At 32.0% G+C, this 19288-nt stretch overlaps 1 protein-coding gene and 1 non-coding gene across 3 annotated transcripts; both read left to right on the forward strand.

Annotated features, from left to right (window-relative positions):
• Window positions 1-6058: 6058 nt before the first annotated feature.
• Window positions 6059-13307, forward strand: LOC104894268 (serine/threonine/tyrosine-protein kinase HT1). 2 transcript variants are annotated; one of them, XM_010680454.4, is made up of 3 exons: window positions 6059-6999; window positions 10364-10729; window positions 12900-13307. In XM_010680454.4, the coding sequence occupies exons 1-3, from the start codon at window positions 6583-6585 to the stop codon at window positions 13146-13148; spliced, it is 1032 nt and encodes a 343-aa protein (XP_010678756.2). In that variant the 5' UTR covers window positions 6059-6582; the 3' UTR covers window positions 13149-13307. The 2 variants fall into 2 exon arrangements, with proteins under 2 accessions (XP_010678756.2, XP_010678755.2); XM_010680453.4 differs by having other exon boundaries at window positions 6061-6999; window positions 10274-10729.
• Window positions 13308-16310: 3003 nt separating this feature from the next.
• Window positions 16311-16390, forward strand: TRNAL-UAG (transfer RNA leucine (anticodon UAG)). The gene has a single exon. It is a non-coding gene; the product is annotated as a tRNA-Leu (tRNA).
• Window positions 16391-19288: the final 2898 nt, after the last annotated feature.

Consider the following 19288-nt stretch of genomic DNA (forward strand, 5'->3'; position numbering starts at 1 on the left):
GGAAAATAGAATCTAAGAGGAAAGTAAAGACTTTTTATTATTAAAATAAATGTTGTGCGGAAAAAGGTGATTTTAGTAGAGAGAATGGAGAATAATTGGTGAAAGAGCAATAAATGTAACCCTTGGGTTGAATAAACAAAGCAAATAAATGATGATGACACGGTTTTTCTAGGCAAATCACGAAAAAATATGAAATTAAATATAGAACCAAGCACTATATTTTGGGACACCCAAAATGGAAATGATGCACTATATTATGGGACGGAGGGAGTACTTCGTATTTACAAAGTTCAAACAATATGGTTTATTAACATTTATAATTGTTAAACTATACTAAAGTTGCCGATAAGGAATTATTAAATCATTAGCCAAATTTTTCAGTGACGGTATTGAACAGTTAAAAATTGATCACCTTCAATTTAAAAAGATAATAACATCTAAAAAAGAACCTCAATAATTTATATTACTATCAAAATAATTTTAAATTAAAAAACATGTACATTCATATATATAGCTACATAAGGTTGTTGAATGTTGACGCACGCGTCGCATGCATATATAACTAGTCGGAACGCGGAATTGTGTAGGGAAGACACCTTCAAAATAAGGACTATCTTGAAATAATCAACATTTGAGAATATTAATTGAAACCTTTACACCGGTTCTTTTTTATAAAAAAAAAAAAAACACACACACACAAAACCTGCATTATTATTCAAAATTGCTCATTGATAAATCTTTCAACAAACTCAAGAAATCTAGAAATACAATCAATATAACAATATATATCAATATAAGCGAATTTCCGTAACCGATTAATATCTCACAAAAGAACAAAATTCTGTATTCTACATACCAACATGGTATACTACAATTACGATCATATTAATAAAAGGATTCTTAATTCTCCACATAAATCAAGTATAGAAATTACTACTTTATTACAAATCAAGGATAAACACTTACTACATCTTGCTGAAATATAAGCTTTTAATGAGTATTTGTTGAATGTTATAATTTTTTTTTTTGGAAATAAAACATTTGCTTATCCAAACAATTTTCATGGAAGATAGAACATATTTTTCGTTGAAAAAAAGTAAAAAAATAGAACATTTGTTTATCGAAAATAGAACAATTTTAACGGACAATAAAACATACTTTTGCTGAAAAATCTGTTTACAACAAATATTTGTTGAAATAAAAAATTTGCTCATCGAAAATGGAACAAAATTACTGGTTGCAGCGAGGGGTACTTATCGAGCGAGCCGAGCCCGAATAGCACTGGGCTCGACTCGAGCTCGTTTAAAATTTCTCAGGCTCGGCTCGGCTCGTGAGCTCGCCGAGCTTGGGAGAGCCGAGCTCGAGCTCGGCTCGTGATGGAAATTTAGGGCTCGAGCTCGTTTAGGCTCGGCTCGCGAGCTCGTTTAGGCTCGACTAATGAGCTCGGCTTGGCTCGAAGTAGGTGAGCTTGTTCACTCACCCATCATATGCTTTTATAACTTGATTTTCCTTTTAGCATTGTTAAGATTTGAATGTAGGACTCCATGGTTTGTTAAAGAAAAACAAACTCACTATTGTCATTTCTATACATATGCTTATATAACTTAGAATCCTTCTTAGCATTGCTAAAATTTCAATGTGGGACTCCATGTTTTGTTAAGAAAAAAAACTCATTATACCCTTCAATGTGGGACTCCATGTTTTGCTAAAGAAAAAATTATCAAATATGTTAAGTATTAAATAATCAACTATTTAAAAATATACTTCATTCCCTCTATGAAGAAAATAAAGTATAGTTTTTGTTTTCCAACCAAGGAGATACAAAATTAAACTTTAAGTTGAAGTAAAGAGTAGTAGCTATTTATAAAGAAAATCAGGTTGATCCTTGTTTTCTTAACCAATGTGGGACTTTAGTGCCTAGTGGAGTTGAGGTGAAGGTGGATCACAAATTAAAATATATAATTTGTAATCTAAATTAAAATATAAATTAGTATTAAATTTTTTTAATATAAAATATTTTTTTAATATAAATATTTTTTTTAATATAAAATAATAAACGAGCTGCTCACGAGCTTTACGAGCCGAGCGGCTCGGCTCGTTTAAGTCTCGAGTCAAGCTTCAACGAGCCGAGCTTTGACCGAGCCGAGCCCGAGCTGCTCGCGAGCTTGTCAGGCTCATTATCACCCTTACCTGCATCCAATGGTGGATCTAGAAATTATACGCAACGAGATCACTAATCATAAGTACTCGAAACAGTAATGTTAATGTAGGGATATTTTTAGTGTTGAGTGGGATCTCTTCTACTATTAATTAACACTTCTATCTACATTTATCAATAAAAATTAGAATTTTTCTCCATATTATTTTTCTCCAAGTGGGGTCAAGTGACCCCAGTCCCGTCAATATGCATCCGCCATGCCTGCACCATGACACAATGCTCTTGGGAGCACATTAGAATTTTCACTTTTATTACTAAGACTATGTTCTTTCATATTGAACTAAATTGAATTGAATTTATTTGAAATAAAATGAAATGAAATAAACTAAAATAAACTGAGATAAATAAAAATTGTGAGAGGAAACTAACTGAAATGAAATGAATTTTTATTAATTCATTCCAAAACAACAAAAAAATTTCAAACTTTCGATGAACTTTTGACAAAAGGATAACGGGTATGGAGCGTGAGAGGACGCGTTTGACATGGTGACTTGGAGTTGACGACTGGTCAAAAGTGCAAAGACTTTACAGCCTTCTTTTTCTTGATTTTCTTTTTCTATATTCTCTTTCTCAGTAGAAAAATAAAAAGTAGGAGTAAAACAAAATTGAAAAAATAAAAAGAAAAGACCGTATACGGAAGGACCATACGGCTCTGTCCGACAACTTCACGGATGCCTTTTTCTTGTTTGCCTCACGAGCCCCACCTCCTCAATTCTCTCCTTTAAAGTACCATTTTACCCTTTCATTTCTCATCAATTCATGGTTTCTTCAAGCCCTATTACAGATTTCTTATAAATTGAAACGAAGAAAGTACTATATTATGGATTTCTTGACAGTAACGTTATTGTATATAGTGAGGTTCATAACAAAGATCTTAACTTAGGTGCGTTCTCTTCAACTTAAAAAAATTAAATTTCAGATTCAATAAGTTGCAATCAGGTTCAATCAGGTTCAATCAAGACAATATGTTTCAATCAAGTCTAATAAGGTCAAATCAGGTCCAATCAGGTCCAATCAGGTCTAATAAGGTCCAATAAAGGTATGTTCTCTTTGGCATAAAACAACTGAACTGAACTGAATTTATTGGAGTTGAACTTATTGGAGTTGAACTGAACTGAACTGAATTGAATTGAATTGAATTGAATTGAATTGAATGTAAATATTTAAACAATAATAATATGAATATTAAATAATAATTATAATGATAAGTAATAATAATGAATAATAATAATAGTATTTTGGATATTTTTAATTGATAGTTATAAATAAGTAATATTAATAATTATAAATCAATAATAATACTAATAATTAATGATAATAATGATAATTAATAATAATTATTTTATATTATTTGTATTAATATATTAATACTTGATGATGATATATAATAATAATAATATCTAAGAAGTCGATTAATATTACTATTTTAATAATTAGATTTAATAATATTATAATATTTAGTAATAAAAATAATGATTGGGTTGGAATGCGAAAATTACATCATAAATCGTTTTGACACAATTTGATTGGTTTATGGGCTAAAAAACGTGGGTTTATTTGTGCTTTGACCTACACCATGTTCCTCCTAATAATAATAGTAATAAGAATGAGTAAAGCTATAATAAAAAAAATAATATATAGAAACAAAAACAACAACACCAACAATAGTAGTAATAATAGTAATAATAATAATAATAATAATAATAATAATATAAAAATAATAATAATAATAATTATTAGTAATGATATAAAAATAAATAATAATAATAATAATAATAATAGTAATAATAATAATAGTAATAATAATAATAATAAGAGTAATTAGTAAATAAATTATACCAACATAATAATAATATTTAACAAAATGGTTGTAAAAGAATGGAGTTGAACTGAACTGATTGGAGCTGAACTGAACTGAACTTATTGGAGCTGAACTGAACTGAACTGAAAATAATCTGGGGAGAACATGCCCTAAGTTCCAATAAGTTCTAATCAGGTGCAATAAGTTTCAATCATATTTAGGCTATGTTCAGTTCACCTTATTTTTGCTTATTTCAAATCTAATCAGATCAGATCAGAAAAAATAAGTTCAGATCAGATCAGTTCAGATCATGCTTATATTTAAAAATCATTATATCTTTCATTACATATTAGTAAAAATTATAATAATTGAATATTGATAAAGTACTCATTGAGACGAATCAAACAAGACCCCCACATGACTATATTTTTTCTTATATATTGAGAAATATCTAAAAGATAAAATCTTGTAATCAGATCAGATCAGAAAAATAAGTTCAGATCAGAAAATTTCAGGTGAACTAAACATAGCCTTAATCAGGTCCAATAAGGTACAAATAGTCAATGTTCTATAAACATGTGTCTTATTGTCCATTGTTTTATTATTCATATCACTAATAGCTAATTATGATATAATTATAATTTTAATTAAAGTGTCATAATGATTATATAGTATTATACTTGTATTATTGTCTATTATTTTATTAAATATTTGTATTATTGTCTATTATTTGATTATTCATATTACTATTAGTTGATTATATTATTATTAAAAAATATTATAATCATGGTCAAATAAGGCTAACAATAACAATCATTATAATTACAATATTTTGCAATTCGTCTTTAAATAATTAGAGATAACATGTTTTCGTTACTAGTAACAATGAAAGATATAAATGTTATCAATTGATTGCTTCATTATTATCACCGGAGTATCTTTCTTCATCTTCTACATCATCTTCTTCAATCAATACTTTTTTTCACCAACATCCAACCATATTTTATCTGCAATGTTTGCCCGAGTAATCTCCATATTCTTTGTTCTACTACTTTTGTCACAAATTTTCATATGTGCCAATTTATCACTTGTTAGCAATAAATATTAATCAACTTTTGATTTTCTACTAGTGCTTTATGAAATCAAAACAAGACTATTAGATATATTAGTGATGAAAGTTATGTATAGACAAATATATAAATAGTAGTTTTTTTTTTGTTAAATTATTTATCATAAGAGATAATTAATAATAATTATTTTTTTAAAGGACGAATTTTAATAATTATTACTTCATAATAAATTTTGAGGGGTAGTATTTACTTTAGGGGTAATATTTATGTTATTACTCGTCATTTTTTTTGTTTAATAAGGTCAAATAAGTTTCAATTAGGTCCAATAAGGTCTAATAAGTTTCAATCATGGCCAATAAGGTCTAATAGTTTCAATCAGGCCAATAAGTTTCAATCAGGTCCAATAAGTTCCAATCATGTTCAATTAGGTCCAATAAGTTCCAATAAGTTTCAATCAGTTCAGTTCAGTTCAGATTTTACCAAATACTCAAATTAGAGAATTGACTACTCAATTCTTTTAATATGAACTCAAACCTCTAATCTGCCTCAAACCTCTCTTTACCAAACAAGACTTATATGAATATCTAACGTTGGAAAAGAAACTAATAGAGAGGAGGATGAGCTAGTAAAACCTACTCGATCCATTACGAATTAAATGCAATAAAATTCACTTTAACGCATGTCGAGACATTATTTTGACCACAAATATCTATAATAACATATAAGTAAAAATTATAAAAATTACATTTTACAAAAGTACATTACGAGACGAATCTAACAAGACCCCCACTTAACTATATTTTTTATTATGTATAAACCTCAAATTTTAGTCAAAGTGAAAAATATGAATAGTAAAAAAAGTGAATTTGTTGCATTTAATCCGTAACGGAGAAAATATTAATAAAACTAGGGGTAATCCTCTAAAAGTAGAGATGGAAAAAGGTTGATAAAAATACTCTTTGAATGACACAAATGGGCAAAAAAGTAAAAAAAAAAAGAGGAGAGAGAAAGTCCCGATCAAGAGGGAGAGAGAACCCAGTTTGTCTCCTCATGCGAGGATCTTCGCACGTTATCATTACCAGTCATCTCTCCTTCTCCCCCTCTTTTAACACCTTCTTAATTAAAACACTCAAATTTATACTCAAACCGCCATTACTCTCTCTTTCTTCTTCAACCTCTTTCTCTCTCTAAAACCCTAATTCTTTCCTAAACCCACTGTTTTTCTCCATTCCTTCCTCCATTAACAACACCTCTCTTACGACGTCGTTTTCTCCTTCCTCTAAAACCATGTTTTTCCACCTTTTCTATGTTTTCATCTTTATTTATATACTCTAAAATACTCCTGATTTAGAAACTTTCATTTTTCTTAAACTGTTTTATTTTTTAACTTCATGTACATAAATCTAAACTCTTAAATGTAGGATCCCAATTCTTCAACATTAAACCCAAAAAAACAGAGGAAATTCTAATTCTAATTCATTTGGTAAGCAATAATGAAGAATTTGAGGTGGTTTAAGCAGAATTCAAAGGATAATGGGTTCGATACCGAAAGCGGAATCGAACCCGAATCAAGGAATGGTAAAAGGAAGAAGAAGTTGAAGAGAAAGATATCATTAGGAGAGTATAAAAGAGCAGTATCATGGTCAAAGTATTTGGTATCATCAGGTGCAGAAATTAAAGGTGAAGGTGAAGAAAAATGGAGTGCAGATATGTCACAGTTATATATTGGTAATAAATTTGCATCAGGAAGACATAGTAGGATTTATAGAGGGATTTATAAACATAAAGATGTTGCTATTAAACTTATTAGTCAACCTGAAGAAGACCCTGATTTAGCTACTAAGATTGAGCAGGAATTTGCTTCTGAAGTTGCTCTTTTGTTTCGGTTAACTCATCCTAATATCATCACTGTAAGTTTTTTTTTTTTTTTTTTTTCAAATTATGGGATTTTTTAAATTCTTTTTTTTTTTTTGTTGTAGTATTGTTTTTGTTTATGATGGTAAGAAATGTTGTAGGATCTTATGTGTGCTACGAATCTTTCGTCAAATAATTCTTGTACCACTGACTTGTTACTTAGTTCGTTTCGTTTTAAATACAACAAATGAATATTTTATATCTCATAAATAAATACTCTTTATTGTATTGAAAACGAAACGGAAAAAGTATAATGTACAAATAAGAGAGTGGCATGCATGTGGGATAAGAATTATTACGGGATTTGGTCCGAGGTCTTGAGTATCATTTTTTAAGACTTTGATCAATTAAGCTAGTGTCTGGTTAACATGTACATAAGACACATAATATGCGATTTTGTTGGTGTTATTGTATGTGTCATTGTTTATTTTATTTTTTTGACAAGTTAAACGAGTTGAAATGATCAAATATTAAACGTAAAAGGGTGGGTTTTTAATTGTTGACATGTTAAAATGAGAATACTTGCAATATAGAATTGAGACGTAAATCGGTTTACAATGAGCTCCACATTTCGCTCTTTAGAGTCGGCTAAATGGCCCAAATAGTCATTTGCTTATGATTTTTGTTTGACATGGAATTTTTTTTTTTGAGTCCATCTTTGTCATGTCGCTAATTCAAATAACACTATAATAAACATCTATTTCTAATTGAAGGAAGTATTAAATTAGTGTACGGCTATATTGCTATTGGTAAAGTCATTGATATGTCCTACTCGCGTTCGCGGAATAATCTTTATCTACCTAGTGGGTAATATACCCACATGAAATGAACGTCAATAGTTAGTTAATCCAATTAAGCACAACGAATATTTGGTTATTGAGTATTTATTTTACGTGGGTAGACTACCCATTAGGTAGATTTGCAACTTTCGCTATAAGGATTGGAGTTTGGAATCCATAAGAACTTATTGTAATTTATGTTTCCTCGATCATATAAAGAGGTCTAAAACAAGTTATCAGATCGGGTCAGGTTTTGTTCCGGTTGGGTGGTGAGTTATTTTTGATCGATTTTGGGGTTGATGGGGTCATACTAGTGTCTACATTGATTATTCTTCTATGAATAAATTAAAATGATAGTGGCTACTCTTGATCCCTACTCCATAAAAAGAATATGGAAGAAAAAGAAGAGTTGAATTGTAAGGAGCGAAAACTAATAGTTTTATTGAGGAAGATTGTACTCCTAAGTTATGGAACTTTCCTTTCACATGCTTCCTAGTACATTTTTGTGTGTAGGGGTATGGGGTACTATGTGCAAGGGAGAAGCTATATGATGGAATGGAACTTGATATCTTTATTGACTACTCACGAATCATGATTTCTTTAGGGAAAATTTGTTTCATTTTAGCCCACATTTGGCATAAAATTTGGTGTGATCTTCTTGTCTGTAGTTGATTCTAGATTCTAGTTTTGCAGGACGATAGCGGAGAAAATTTTGTTTCTGACCCCATCTAATGGTTATTACCGTATTGGCTTGCATGGTTTGGGTTATTATAATGGCTTAGTAGCAAGATTTTGGAGTTGGGAAGTCGCTATTGTCAAGATTATGGATGATATTGTGGTTGCAGAGGAAAAGTACAGTGTGAAGGGTGAGTAATATAGGTCTTTCTTCACCCAAAACTAGAATTTCTATGATTAGGGAGTAGGGACAGTAATCATTTTTCTTTAGTCTTCCTGTTGGAAAGTGAGTGATGGAAAGAAAATATAGATTTTAACAGTGATTATCTTTGTCTTTCAATGCAATGCCAAAGCGACGCGCATAATGCGGGATCTTGCTACCATATGAATCAAAAGTAGACCCAAAAAGAGTTCTGTTTTTCAAACAACTTTCTTTTGGGGTTAAAGGAGAATAACTGAATCAATAATATATATATGTGCTACTTCTAAATTTAATCCCCTTTTTTCTATTACTAAATGTTTTCCGAGGTTCCCTACTAGAGATGGATGGTGGTTGCTGGTTCCTCCAGAATCAAGAAACCACATAAATGTTAAGATGCATCTATACTATTAAATTCCCAATTGTGTCCTTATGATTCCGCCTTTTTCAGTATAGCTTCAGTTTTAAGTGAATTATTGCCACACACTTGGCTATTTGAGTTTTTAATGTTGTGGTACCACTTTGCTTGGGTGATAATTGAGTAGTTTCCATCTGATACATTTGTAACATGCTCCTTTTGTCTGTTGTTTAAGCATTTATGAGCTTTACTTCTAAATGTTTGCTCGTTAGGCTGTTAGCTAGATTTCTTCTAATATACTTCCTCCGTTTCACAATAAGTGAAACATAGAGAAAGTGGGGAGTTACCAAGGAATATAGAGAGAGAAAGTTGGGACCACAATAAAGTAGAGTGAAGAAGTATTGAAGTTGTGGTCCCCTCTTACTTTTTGGTGGTATATTTGTAATAAGAGAACTCTTTTTTTTCTATTTGGAGCTTGGTTTCGCTTATTGTGATTATTCCAAATAAGGAAAGTGTTTCACTTATTGTGAAACGGAGGAAGTATTATACTATTAGATTTCTTTTTTCTTCTATGAGAAGCTTACACTTTGAGCCTTGACGAAGGAATTTGTGTTTGAAAATACTGGTTTAAGTGGTTCTTGAGTTTCTTCTTAATAAATGGATGACTTGATCCCTCTGACTTTAACATGTACTGTTTCTTGGGGTAAATGATATACGACTAATTTACAATAAGACTATAATCAAGAGGATGATATTAGCTGTGAGAATGTCTTCATTGCTGTTGCGTTGAAGGAAACTTCTTGTGAGTACAGAAGTGCTTATTGAAGTCGTGAATATACATAAAACATCTATGTTCTTTTTACGTGCAAGAAAAACTAGTTTTTGAAGTATGGCTTTGAATTTTTTTTTCCTAGTATTTTCAAAAGATCTTTACCCCTATAATCTCTTTCAAAACTACATTTAAAACATATTTTCAGATTAACTAATGAAATGCTCAATTACTTCTGCATTTTCTCCATCAGAGGCAAATTACACCAATCTAAATTGTATAGGACTTTCTCGTTGTTTTGCATGAGAATAATGCTGAACAAACAATTAGAAACCTTCATACACACCAAATGTTAATACATTTGAGAAACTCACTCAGCCTATAAGAATTATTATTTTGGATATTTAATGCCAAATTTGGGAATTGGAAGTTTGTTGTCATCAATTTTAGATTAAGTATTTGATCAATTTTCTTTTTTTACTTCCTGCAGTTTTTTGCTGCATGTAAGAAACCTCCTGTATTTTGTATCATCACGGAGTATATGGCTGGTGGATCACTAAGAAAATATCTCCATCAACAGGAGCCACATTCACTCCCTCTTGATCTAGTTATGAAGTTGGCTCTTGACATTGCACGTGGAATGCAATTTCTTCATTCTCAGGGAATTTTACACCGTGATCTGAAATCAGAAAATCTTCTCCTAGGAAATGATATGTGTGTGAAAGTGGCTGATTTCGGGATCTCTTGCTTGGAGACTCAATGTGGGAGTGCAAAAGGATTCACGGGTACTTATCGCTGGATGGCTCCTGAGATGATAAAAGAAGAGCACCATACTAAGAAAGTTGACGTATACAGTTTTGGCATCGTCTTGTGGGAGATCTTAACTGCATTGACGCCCTTTGACAATATGACCCCGGAACAGGCTGCTTTTGCTGTCTGCCAGAAGGTATTTACTCCATTAACCAACTACGATCACTAATTATTTCACACTCTTGCAAATTTAATCGATCAAGCTGTGTCTCTGACCTGATTTTTTGCCGCTTGAACTGCAAATGTAAAATTGACTTAGAAGACGGACTAAAATTAAATTTCAAAGTTCAGGATTTAGTAGTTAGAAGTTAGAACACAAATTATTGCCTGAATTTGAAACCAACCCTAATGCAGTAACGCCCTCAATATGGAGGAATGTCAGATCTGGCTGTTGGTCTGTGATTTTTGGGTAAAATTGATTGATGATTATTAATAACCTGAAACTATGTAGCTAAAGCAGTGAGCTGTGCATCCACATGATTTTGCAGTGTTTGTATGTCTTGTTTTGATCATTTTCACCCCAGCTCAGAATGCACCTTCCACAGTAAAAGAATCAAAGACAGTGATTCTGTGTACTAAATGGTCAGAATTTGGTGGGGTTAGATCACCATTATCTTTTCACATTGGTGAAGAGTTATGTTCCTTTCCACATACAAATGGTGGGGTAAATACCCAGAAAGTCATTTGTTGGCAAAATAACATCAACTATTTGTTAAGGGTCCAGGAGGGCCTATTGTTAATCATGCATGCAAGTATTAATTATTTAAGTATTCAACTAGGAGCAATTCACATTGTCACAAACCCTTTCTTTTCCTGTTATTTCTCGTCGGCTTGGCATTTGAAGGATTTTCTGTTTTCTCTACTCCTCGTGCATCTCGTTATCTTGGACGATCTTTTCCTTAGAAAAAGGTCCCTTATTAGTAATAATCATAATCAAGTCATATCTGTTGAAAAGAGGAGGAGACTGACTTTTCTATTACAGAATGAGGCAAAGGAAACAAATTCTGAATCATGATTTTTGCAGAAAATAAGTTTCCATTCAAAAATGCTTTAAGTGAACCAAACACAACCTTAGTGACTCCTATACTACAATGCTGGCAGATGACAGTAGGACAATGAAAATGCAATTATGAAAGGAGGGTTATTATTTTACAAAGACACGCCTAAAACCATGTTTAAGGATTTTTCTTTTGTTGACAAACTCTTGTGAATTTGCACGATTTTTTTTTTATAATTCTGATCTGAATGCTGTGTTTTTTTTTTCTTTCTGTTATATGTGCGTTGTCATTGAAGATAACATGTTAGAGTCAATCAACATCATAATTTCATTTGGTGCACAATCTTTAGGTTCATTTAAGGCAGTGGGGTAAGAAGACATGCTTTTGGCAGAAATATGGTTTTGTATATGAACAAATGCTGTCGATTTTTGCTTCTGAATGAATGCTTAAAAAAAACTTGTCCAAACTTCACATGTGTTAACAATTATTGAAGGATCCCCTGTCTCTGAGTTTCAGCCAGTCCTTTTGTGGGGTCTAAACCATTGTGCCATTTGTAGGAGCTACTCAATTGCGCGTTAACTGTTCTTTCAAGCCTTGAGGCGTTTAATACTGATAAAAAACATAGGTTTAGGCCTTTAATCTAGTCAGTTTTTTGGTAACTATGTTGTTAAGCTTTAAGGATGCAAATTAATCTAGTAATGCCATGTATTTCTGCACTCTGTTCCACCGTAGGTTGAGAGATGTTATTTTACGTAAATTTTTTTTACGTAGAATGTATTGCTAGAACTTGTAATATATACTGTAGTAATATGAAGTAGTCTTATAATATCCTATATGATAATGTTTTATTATCAATATAGTGTAGGAGATAATCGTATTATTCTTCATTCTCAAAAAGTATGGGCGCCTATTTTTAACATAGAGAGAGATTTTGCTTGTCTAGATCTGCATCTCATGCTTTTTCTAGTTTGAACAAGTCCGAATATGCAACTGTTTTGCGTGTATTAGTTACCGAAATTAGCTTTGTATCTTTGAGGAGGTAAGAGTTGCTGAAGAAAAAATATTAACAAGGTAAGGAACTAAGGATAGGGTCTATGTGGGTAAGATTACCTTAGTTGATTATGCAAAGTCTTGTGTAGCTTATAATAATATCACCCTTAAAGGAGAGGGAAGGTACATGTTACTTGAGACGAAATCGAAAATGTTATAGACTTAGTTTGTATAATTCTTGGTTCTCAGAAACAGATTGCTTGCATCATTTTCTAAGTACTTCTAGCTGCCTAACATTTACTTGTGTTAAATATGCAGAATGCAAGGCCTCCAGTGCCTACTGAGTGCCCAAAAGCATTAAGTCGCCTCATCAAGCGATGCTGGTCGAGCAACCCAGATAAACGACCACAATTCGAAGAGATCGTTTCGATTCTGGAGAGATATTCGGAGTCCTTCAATCGCGATCCTGAATTTTTTGCGTCCTTTAAACATTCTCATAATAGGAATTTGTTGCGTTGCTTACCTACGTGTATTAATGTCCGTAAGCCTGTTTCGTTGAGTGATTAAGAGTATATAAGCTCTTTCAAATTCATGAATATATATAAATATGGATGTCTAATTGTACAATATTTCAGCAGTTCATCACAGATTATTTCTGTGGTCAGTGAAACACGTTGTGTATCTATGAAGGAAGGGCCAGAATGGCTCTAGTCCACAATTAAACCATTGACTAAAGTTTTTTAGCCCCTTTAATGTCTTTACCATTCGACTCCCATGATTATTACATTCTATGATTTTTTTTTCATTCAATTTTATAAATTTATGTAGTTAGCCAATTATATTGTAAGAATTTGATAAAAACTAGCTGTTTAGGGTTCATTTGGTATCACTTATTACTAGTGTCACGTTGTATAGCGAAATTAATATTACTATCCCTACTTGTATTATTTCACTAATCGGGAAATTTAATTTAGTGTACGTGTCATTTTTAGAAATTAGACATTTAGAGAAATAAAAAAATGTGTCATTTTTAGACATTAGACATTTAGAGAAATAAAAAAAATGTATGGATAGTTTTGAGAGATTGTATTGTACGATACCACCTACTTTTAAATTAAAATTAGATAATGGTAGGTCCAATATTAAAAAGAGAATTAGCCCAATAGTGATTAGGTTAATTTCTTTCGGTGACTACTTTAATTCATTTACGATCCGTTTGGTAGTTGGTCATAAATGGTGGTAATGGGAATGAATTTGTGTGTAAAATTGTGAAAAATATCATTGTCCATTCCCATAGTAATGCTAATTTATCCTAAAGTGTCCACTTTCCTTCTTGAATTTTCATTCCCACCTAGTACCACCTTGTAGGTGGTAATGAAAATTGCCTCCCCTTGAAAACAAAAACACAAGTTTAGAGGTAAGATTGCTTGCCCATAGAGAAAAAATGCCCCCTCATGGAGATTTGAAGGGTGCTTCCCTTGTAAAAATTACACTTAAAATTCATTTCCATTACTGCAATTTATTTACGACTACGGGCCGTTAGTGACTAGGTGATCTAATTCTATATTAAAACTAGACCGTCTCTTTTAATAATTTTGTAATTTTGAATACGTGAAAAATAAAATTTAGTTTATAGTATCATGTAAGAGATAGTTAAGTAGATTGATTATGAGTTTAATGTACACTGCAAAAGTTAAATTTATTTTGGGAAAAAAAAGGTTGAATGGAAATGACATTCCATGAAAATATTTTGAGAATTTGAGGGGAGTTTTCTTTGATTTGATTCCTTACAAAAGGGAAAATAAAAATGAAGGGGAGGGGAGGTGAGAAAGAAGAAAGATAGGTAAAAGATATGGTGAAAAAATGTAGCATACAAAGTGTTATTGACTTTGGAAAAACTAATTCTTGCTATTAATTAGAAAATCTATATTTTACTCTTTACATATCAAACAAAGAAAGAAGTCAGATATGGTAATTTAGTAGAGTACCACCTCAAATATCATGGCTTTGCTACTAATAGTTTAACAAGGTTGGATTTCAGGCCATTATCTTTCCTAATTATAAAAATAACAAACAAAGAACATAAGAGAACCAATTTCCCCCACAATGATTTCTTCTTAATCAAACACTCTCTAAATTCATTTTAGTTTTTATTTAAAAATAATAGTTAATTTATTGATTTGAAATCATTCAACATGTACAAAATAGTTCAAAACCAACAAATACATATCAGATTGGATTAAACAAAATTATATCATGCCCAAAATTGTGATCGTTGATAAGATCTAACAATTCTACAAACTCTTTTCCACATCGTTATTTGATACAGACTTCTATAGAGACGGCCAACAGTGCGGGTCAATCCATCCCAACCCACCTCGTGGGTCGTGTGGGTCGGGTCCGCAAAAAGCCCAGTCCAGTCTAGCTCGAACCGTTAAATTGGTGGGTGGGTCGTGGGCCAAATTTCTTGAGCCCAGCCCGCTACTAAAATCGCCCAGCCCGGAACACAAAACCGGTCCAGCCCAGCCCATGAATCGAACCAACCTAGTCCAAGTAAATATTAAACCAAATTGTGCATATTTTAATCAAATTCTATATATTTTAATCAAGTTGCGTAGGAGTATTATAATTCAATCAAATTTCAAAATAATGAAATTATTCATTAATATTAATAATTGTTCATATTTTAATTCATTTTAAAGATTTTATGTAACAATAATGAATAATTTCAATGATTAAATAATTTTGAAAAATAAAATCTCATGCTGGTTTGGGCCAAGATTTTTCAGCTTGCAGACCAGTCCGCCCAACCCATGAATTTCACGGTCCGAACCTGGGCCATGAAATCTCAGCCCAGCCCGCTAGGACCCACGGTCCGGTCCGCACTAGTGGCCATCACTAGGCTTCTACGAGTGGGTCTATTTGTGAAGTGTTAGATATGAGTGTGGGACACACCCATCACAAGGAGAGAGAGGCAACTTCAAAAGACAAATGAGTTACACCTTAAAACCATATGACAATAAGGGGAGTAACCCCTTTGCATTATAAAGTAAATTCATGTCTTACTTTTATATCAATGTATCAATATATCAATGTGGGATACTCAAAAGTGTTATGCACTATACATCATAGCTTCAACACTCTCCCTCACATGTGATAAGGTCCTTTTTCAATTGGCCTAGAGTATATTAACGGTTTCATCTGTGGGCCTGACTCTAATACCATGTAAAATATAGGTCTGAGTCGCACCCATCACGAGGAGAGAGAGTCAATTTCACAAGACAAAGGAGATTCCACTTTAAAATCATATGACAATAAGAGGGAATAACCCCTTTGATTATAAAGTAAACTCATCCCTCTACTTTAACACTGTATTAAAGTGGGACATTCATATGTATTGTGCGTTGTAGATCATATGATCATAACTTCAACATGAAGCTACACAAATTTTTATTAACAAGTCAATCTGTAAGATAAAACAAAACACCAAAAGCAAAACTCTCACAGAAAGAGAGATAAAACCCAATATGTAGAAGATATAACTCGATACATGGGTAGAACAACTATTTATTAAAGAGAGACAAAACGTTTATCGTAAACAAAATTTTAGAAACAAAAAATAAAGAGAGATATTGAAGCTTACATCGCAAAAAGAGAACTAAAGGATGAAGACAAAAGGGAATTGATTAGTTTTTAAATAAATCAAATCTCTCATAATCGATATCATAAGACAGTTTGGCCGAGTGGTCTAAGGCGCCAGATTTAGGCTCTGGTCCGAAAGGGCGTGGGTTCAAATCCCACAGCTGTCAAAAGTTTTTCCAAACTTTGAAACGTTTTCACTGCTCCTATTTTTGGGCCTGTTTGTTGGCCAAAATTTGATATGGCTTCCACACTTTAAAATCAAAAGCCCTTTCTACACTACTGTCTTCAAAGTTATGTATCTATGCTAAACTCTAAATCTTTGAAGAAGGCCCAAATTAAGGTCTCGTTGTTGAAGCGCTTGAAAGTTTGTTAAGTTCATTTTTGGATGAAATATGAAACATACTTGCAACTTAAAACGCATTTCATTTATCAGCTGTATATTTTCTTTGACATTGATTTTTATCAATTGCCACTTTACTAATATGTACTAGATTATTATGTGGAATATCTCACCTAAGTAAGTTAGTAAATGATTGAGTCCGTTCTCCCCAACTTCAACTTATTTTAGTTCGATTTAGTTATAATCAATGCAATTCCTAATTAATTTATCATCATTACTATTAGTTGCAGTCAGTTCAATCAGTTCAGTTCAATTGCAATCAGTTCAGTTCAATTGCAATCGGTTCAGTTCAATTGCAATCGGTTCAGTTCAATTCAGTGTAGTTCAATTGCAATCAGTTCAATTCAGTGTAGTTCAATTGCAATCAGTGCAATTCAGTGTAGTTCAATTGCAATCAGTGCAATTTGACGTATGAAGCTTAGCGGATAAGTTCGATAACGAAGTTCGTCAAAATAGCTTGGGATGATTTCTACTAGTGAGGCCTCCGGAGTCCGATTGCTTATTGTAATACCTTCCTGGAAGCGAAACGGGCCAACGAGTCAAACTCATCGCTATGCCGTGACCTATAGGCTTTTTAAGCCATCCGAGTTCGTTTAGGTCCCGAAAATAGCATTTTAATTATTTTCGGATTTTATTATATCCTTATTTCCGTATTAGGGTTTTGTTTTAATTATTTAAACATTATTAGGTCTTTATGGGGAGGCAGTTTTTGATCTTTAATAATATTTCATAGTTCCTACTCTTTTCTGGTGGATTCCAGATTTTTTTATAGATTTATCGCTTGTAAATCTGTTATTCTTGATCGAGATTAGCGCTTGCTTTTCTCTAAATTGTCCGACTGCGTCACAATTGTTTTATCATTAAAAGATTTTACGTACGTCATATTATCAAAGTAATGTAGTTTTTAAATTACTCATATTATATTAAGAAATAAAAAGAATTAGAAATACATCAATGGCTAAGCAATAAACGAATTGCTGAAAACGTGCATGGAACAATTGGTGCAAGCGTACCCAATTTTTTTCTTCACAATCTTGGTTGTTGCATACATGTGCAGTCGTACAAACCCTTTTATTGGTTTTTTCTTATATGCCTACGAACTCCCTTGGGCCGTGATCACTCCAAATCCACTGATATTCCTAATACCATGTTGGATTATTGGGTTTGCATTTGATGATAAACTATAATATCAAGTTCTTAGGTTGATGAATGTTATAACTAATGCGCAAGGAGACAAAGTAGAAGAAATTTAGAACAATCTTACAAAGTAGAAGAAATTTAGAACAATCTTACTCTTGAAGGGAGAAACAAGAGTTGAGATGATTGTGACGTGGAGAGATTCACTGTTCTTAAAGGTGATTTCACCACAGCACAGATGCAAGCTTTCTCCCGACGACGACCACTCTCCAAGATTAACACAGCGCCGCACGTTTGTGTACACTCACCAGCAAATGGATGAAGTGACTTAATTTAGCCTGAATTGAGATAATATATTTTCCAAAGAGAAGAGTAGTGAAGAATAATTGTGTTTGTTTTCTCTAACTAGAGAAGATGGATTTAGAGAACCAAAAAGAAAAGGTAAAGAAAGATATTGGGAGAAAAGAAGGCATAACAGCTGCGACAATATCGCAAGAATTGATTTGCCGTTACAAATTGATTATGAGAATCCCGCAAAATAAAATATCGGAAAAAATGGTTACTAAATTAATTGGGTCATAAAATGAGCCAAAACCCACAGCCCACACTCGCCACAAGCCCGGCCGACGCAGGTGTGTAGTTTGCCAATCCTTCTAACCCATTACTCAACAAGCTTAAAGGAATACGGTGATAAAGAAACAAGACAATGAGCTTGTATTTTTTCAATGTGGAATTTGATGATTTCATAAACAAAGGCAAACAATACTTCCTCTGTTTAAAAATAGTTGCATCATTTCATGTTTTCACGTTTGCCAATGTATTATCTTAACATTAATATCTCTAATTATCAATAAGTAAAAATTATAAAAAGTTGATATTAAAATAATATACATTAATATGAATCTAACAAGATCTCATATGATTATATTTTTTCCTACAATATAAATCAGTAAAGACAATCAAAATACAAGAAGTGAATAGTAAACATTATGCAAATGATGCAACTATTTTTAAACGGAGGAAATATTCTTTAAAGGCACATAACTTTAAGATTTTATTTCCAACAATGAATTCGGCATGCAAGAGATATACACTAAACTATTTACAAAGCTTATATCTGTGCACTAAAGCAATTTTGACATATTTATATACTTCTGTTAGCTAGATAGGCCAAGTGTATAAAATAACTCACTGCCTTACAAATGTGATTAGCAATAATACGAATATTAATTTTTAAAATTAGATATCATGATGAAGATGGTCTATCATAGAATATAGCTAAAATCCATCATTATAAAACTAATCAAAATCTACAAATAAGATTAAATATAAGAGTAGTTAAATAATGACAAGCTGAAATAATGAAATTTTATTTGGTCATTGGATTCTAAATTTTTAGGTTTTTTTTTTCCATATTGATGTTGTCAGTTATAATTTTTTTATTTCGAGAGAAAATATATAAGATAATATTTAAGGTGGTTGGTTCAACTGTTTAGGCTGTATTTTTTAAAAGTAGGGTTAAAGCTAT

This window comes from Beta vulgaris, chromosome 5 (genome assembly GCF_026745355.1).
Source record: "Beta vulgaris subsp. vulgaris cultivar EL10 chromosome 5, EL10.2, whole genome shotgun sequence".
Lineage (NCBI taxonomy): Eukaryota > Viridiplantae > Streptophyta > Magnoliopsida > Caryophyllales > Amaranthaceae > Beta > Beta vulgaris.

What these genes read in the sequence shown, in the direction of transcription:
- LOC104894268 (XM_010680453.4), top strand. Translation starts at nt 6,583, where the DNA reads ATGAAGAATTTGAGGTGGTTTAAGCAGAATTCAAAGGATAATGGGTTC. An exon ending in CTCATCCTAATATCATCACT is followed by an intron (nt 7,000 to 10,273) that starts GTAAGTTTTTTT and finishes TACTTCCTGCAG; the next exon opens with TTTTTTGCTGCATGTAAGAA. An exon ending in CTTTTGCTGTCTGCCAGAAG is followed by an intron (nt 10,730 to 12,899) that starts GTATTTACTCCA and finishes TTAAATATGCAG; the next exon opens with AATGCAAGGCCTCCAGTGCC.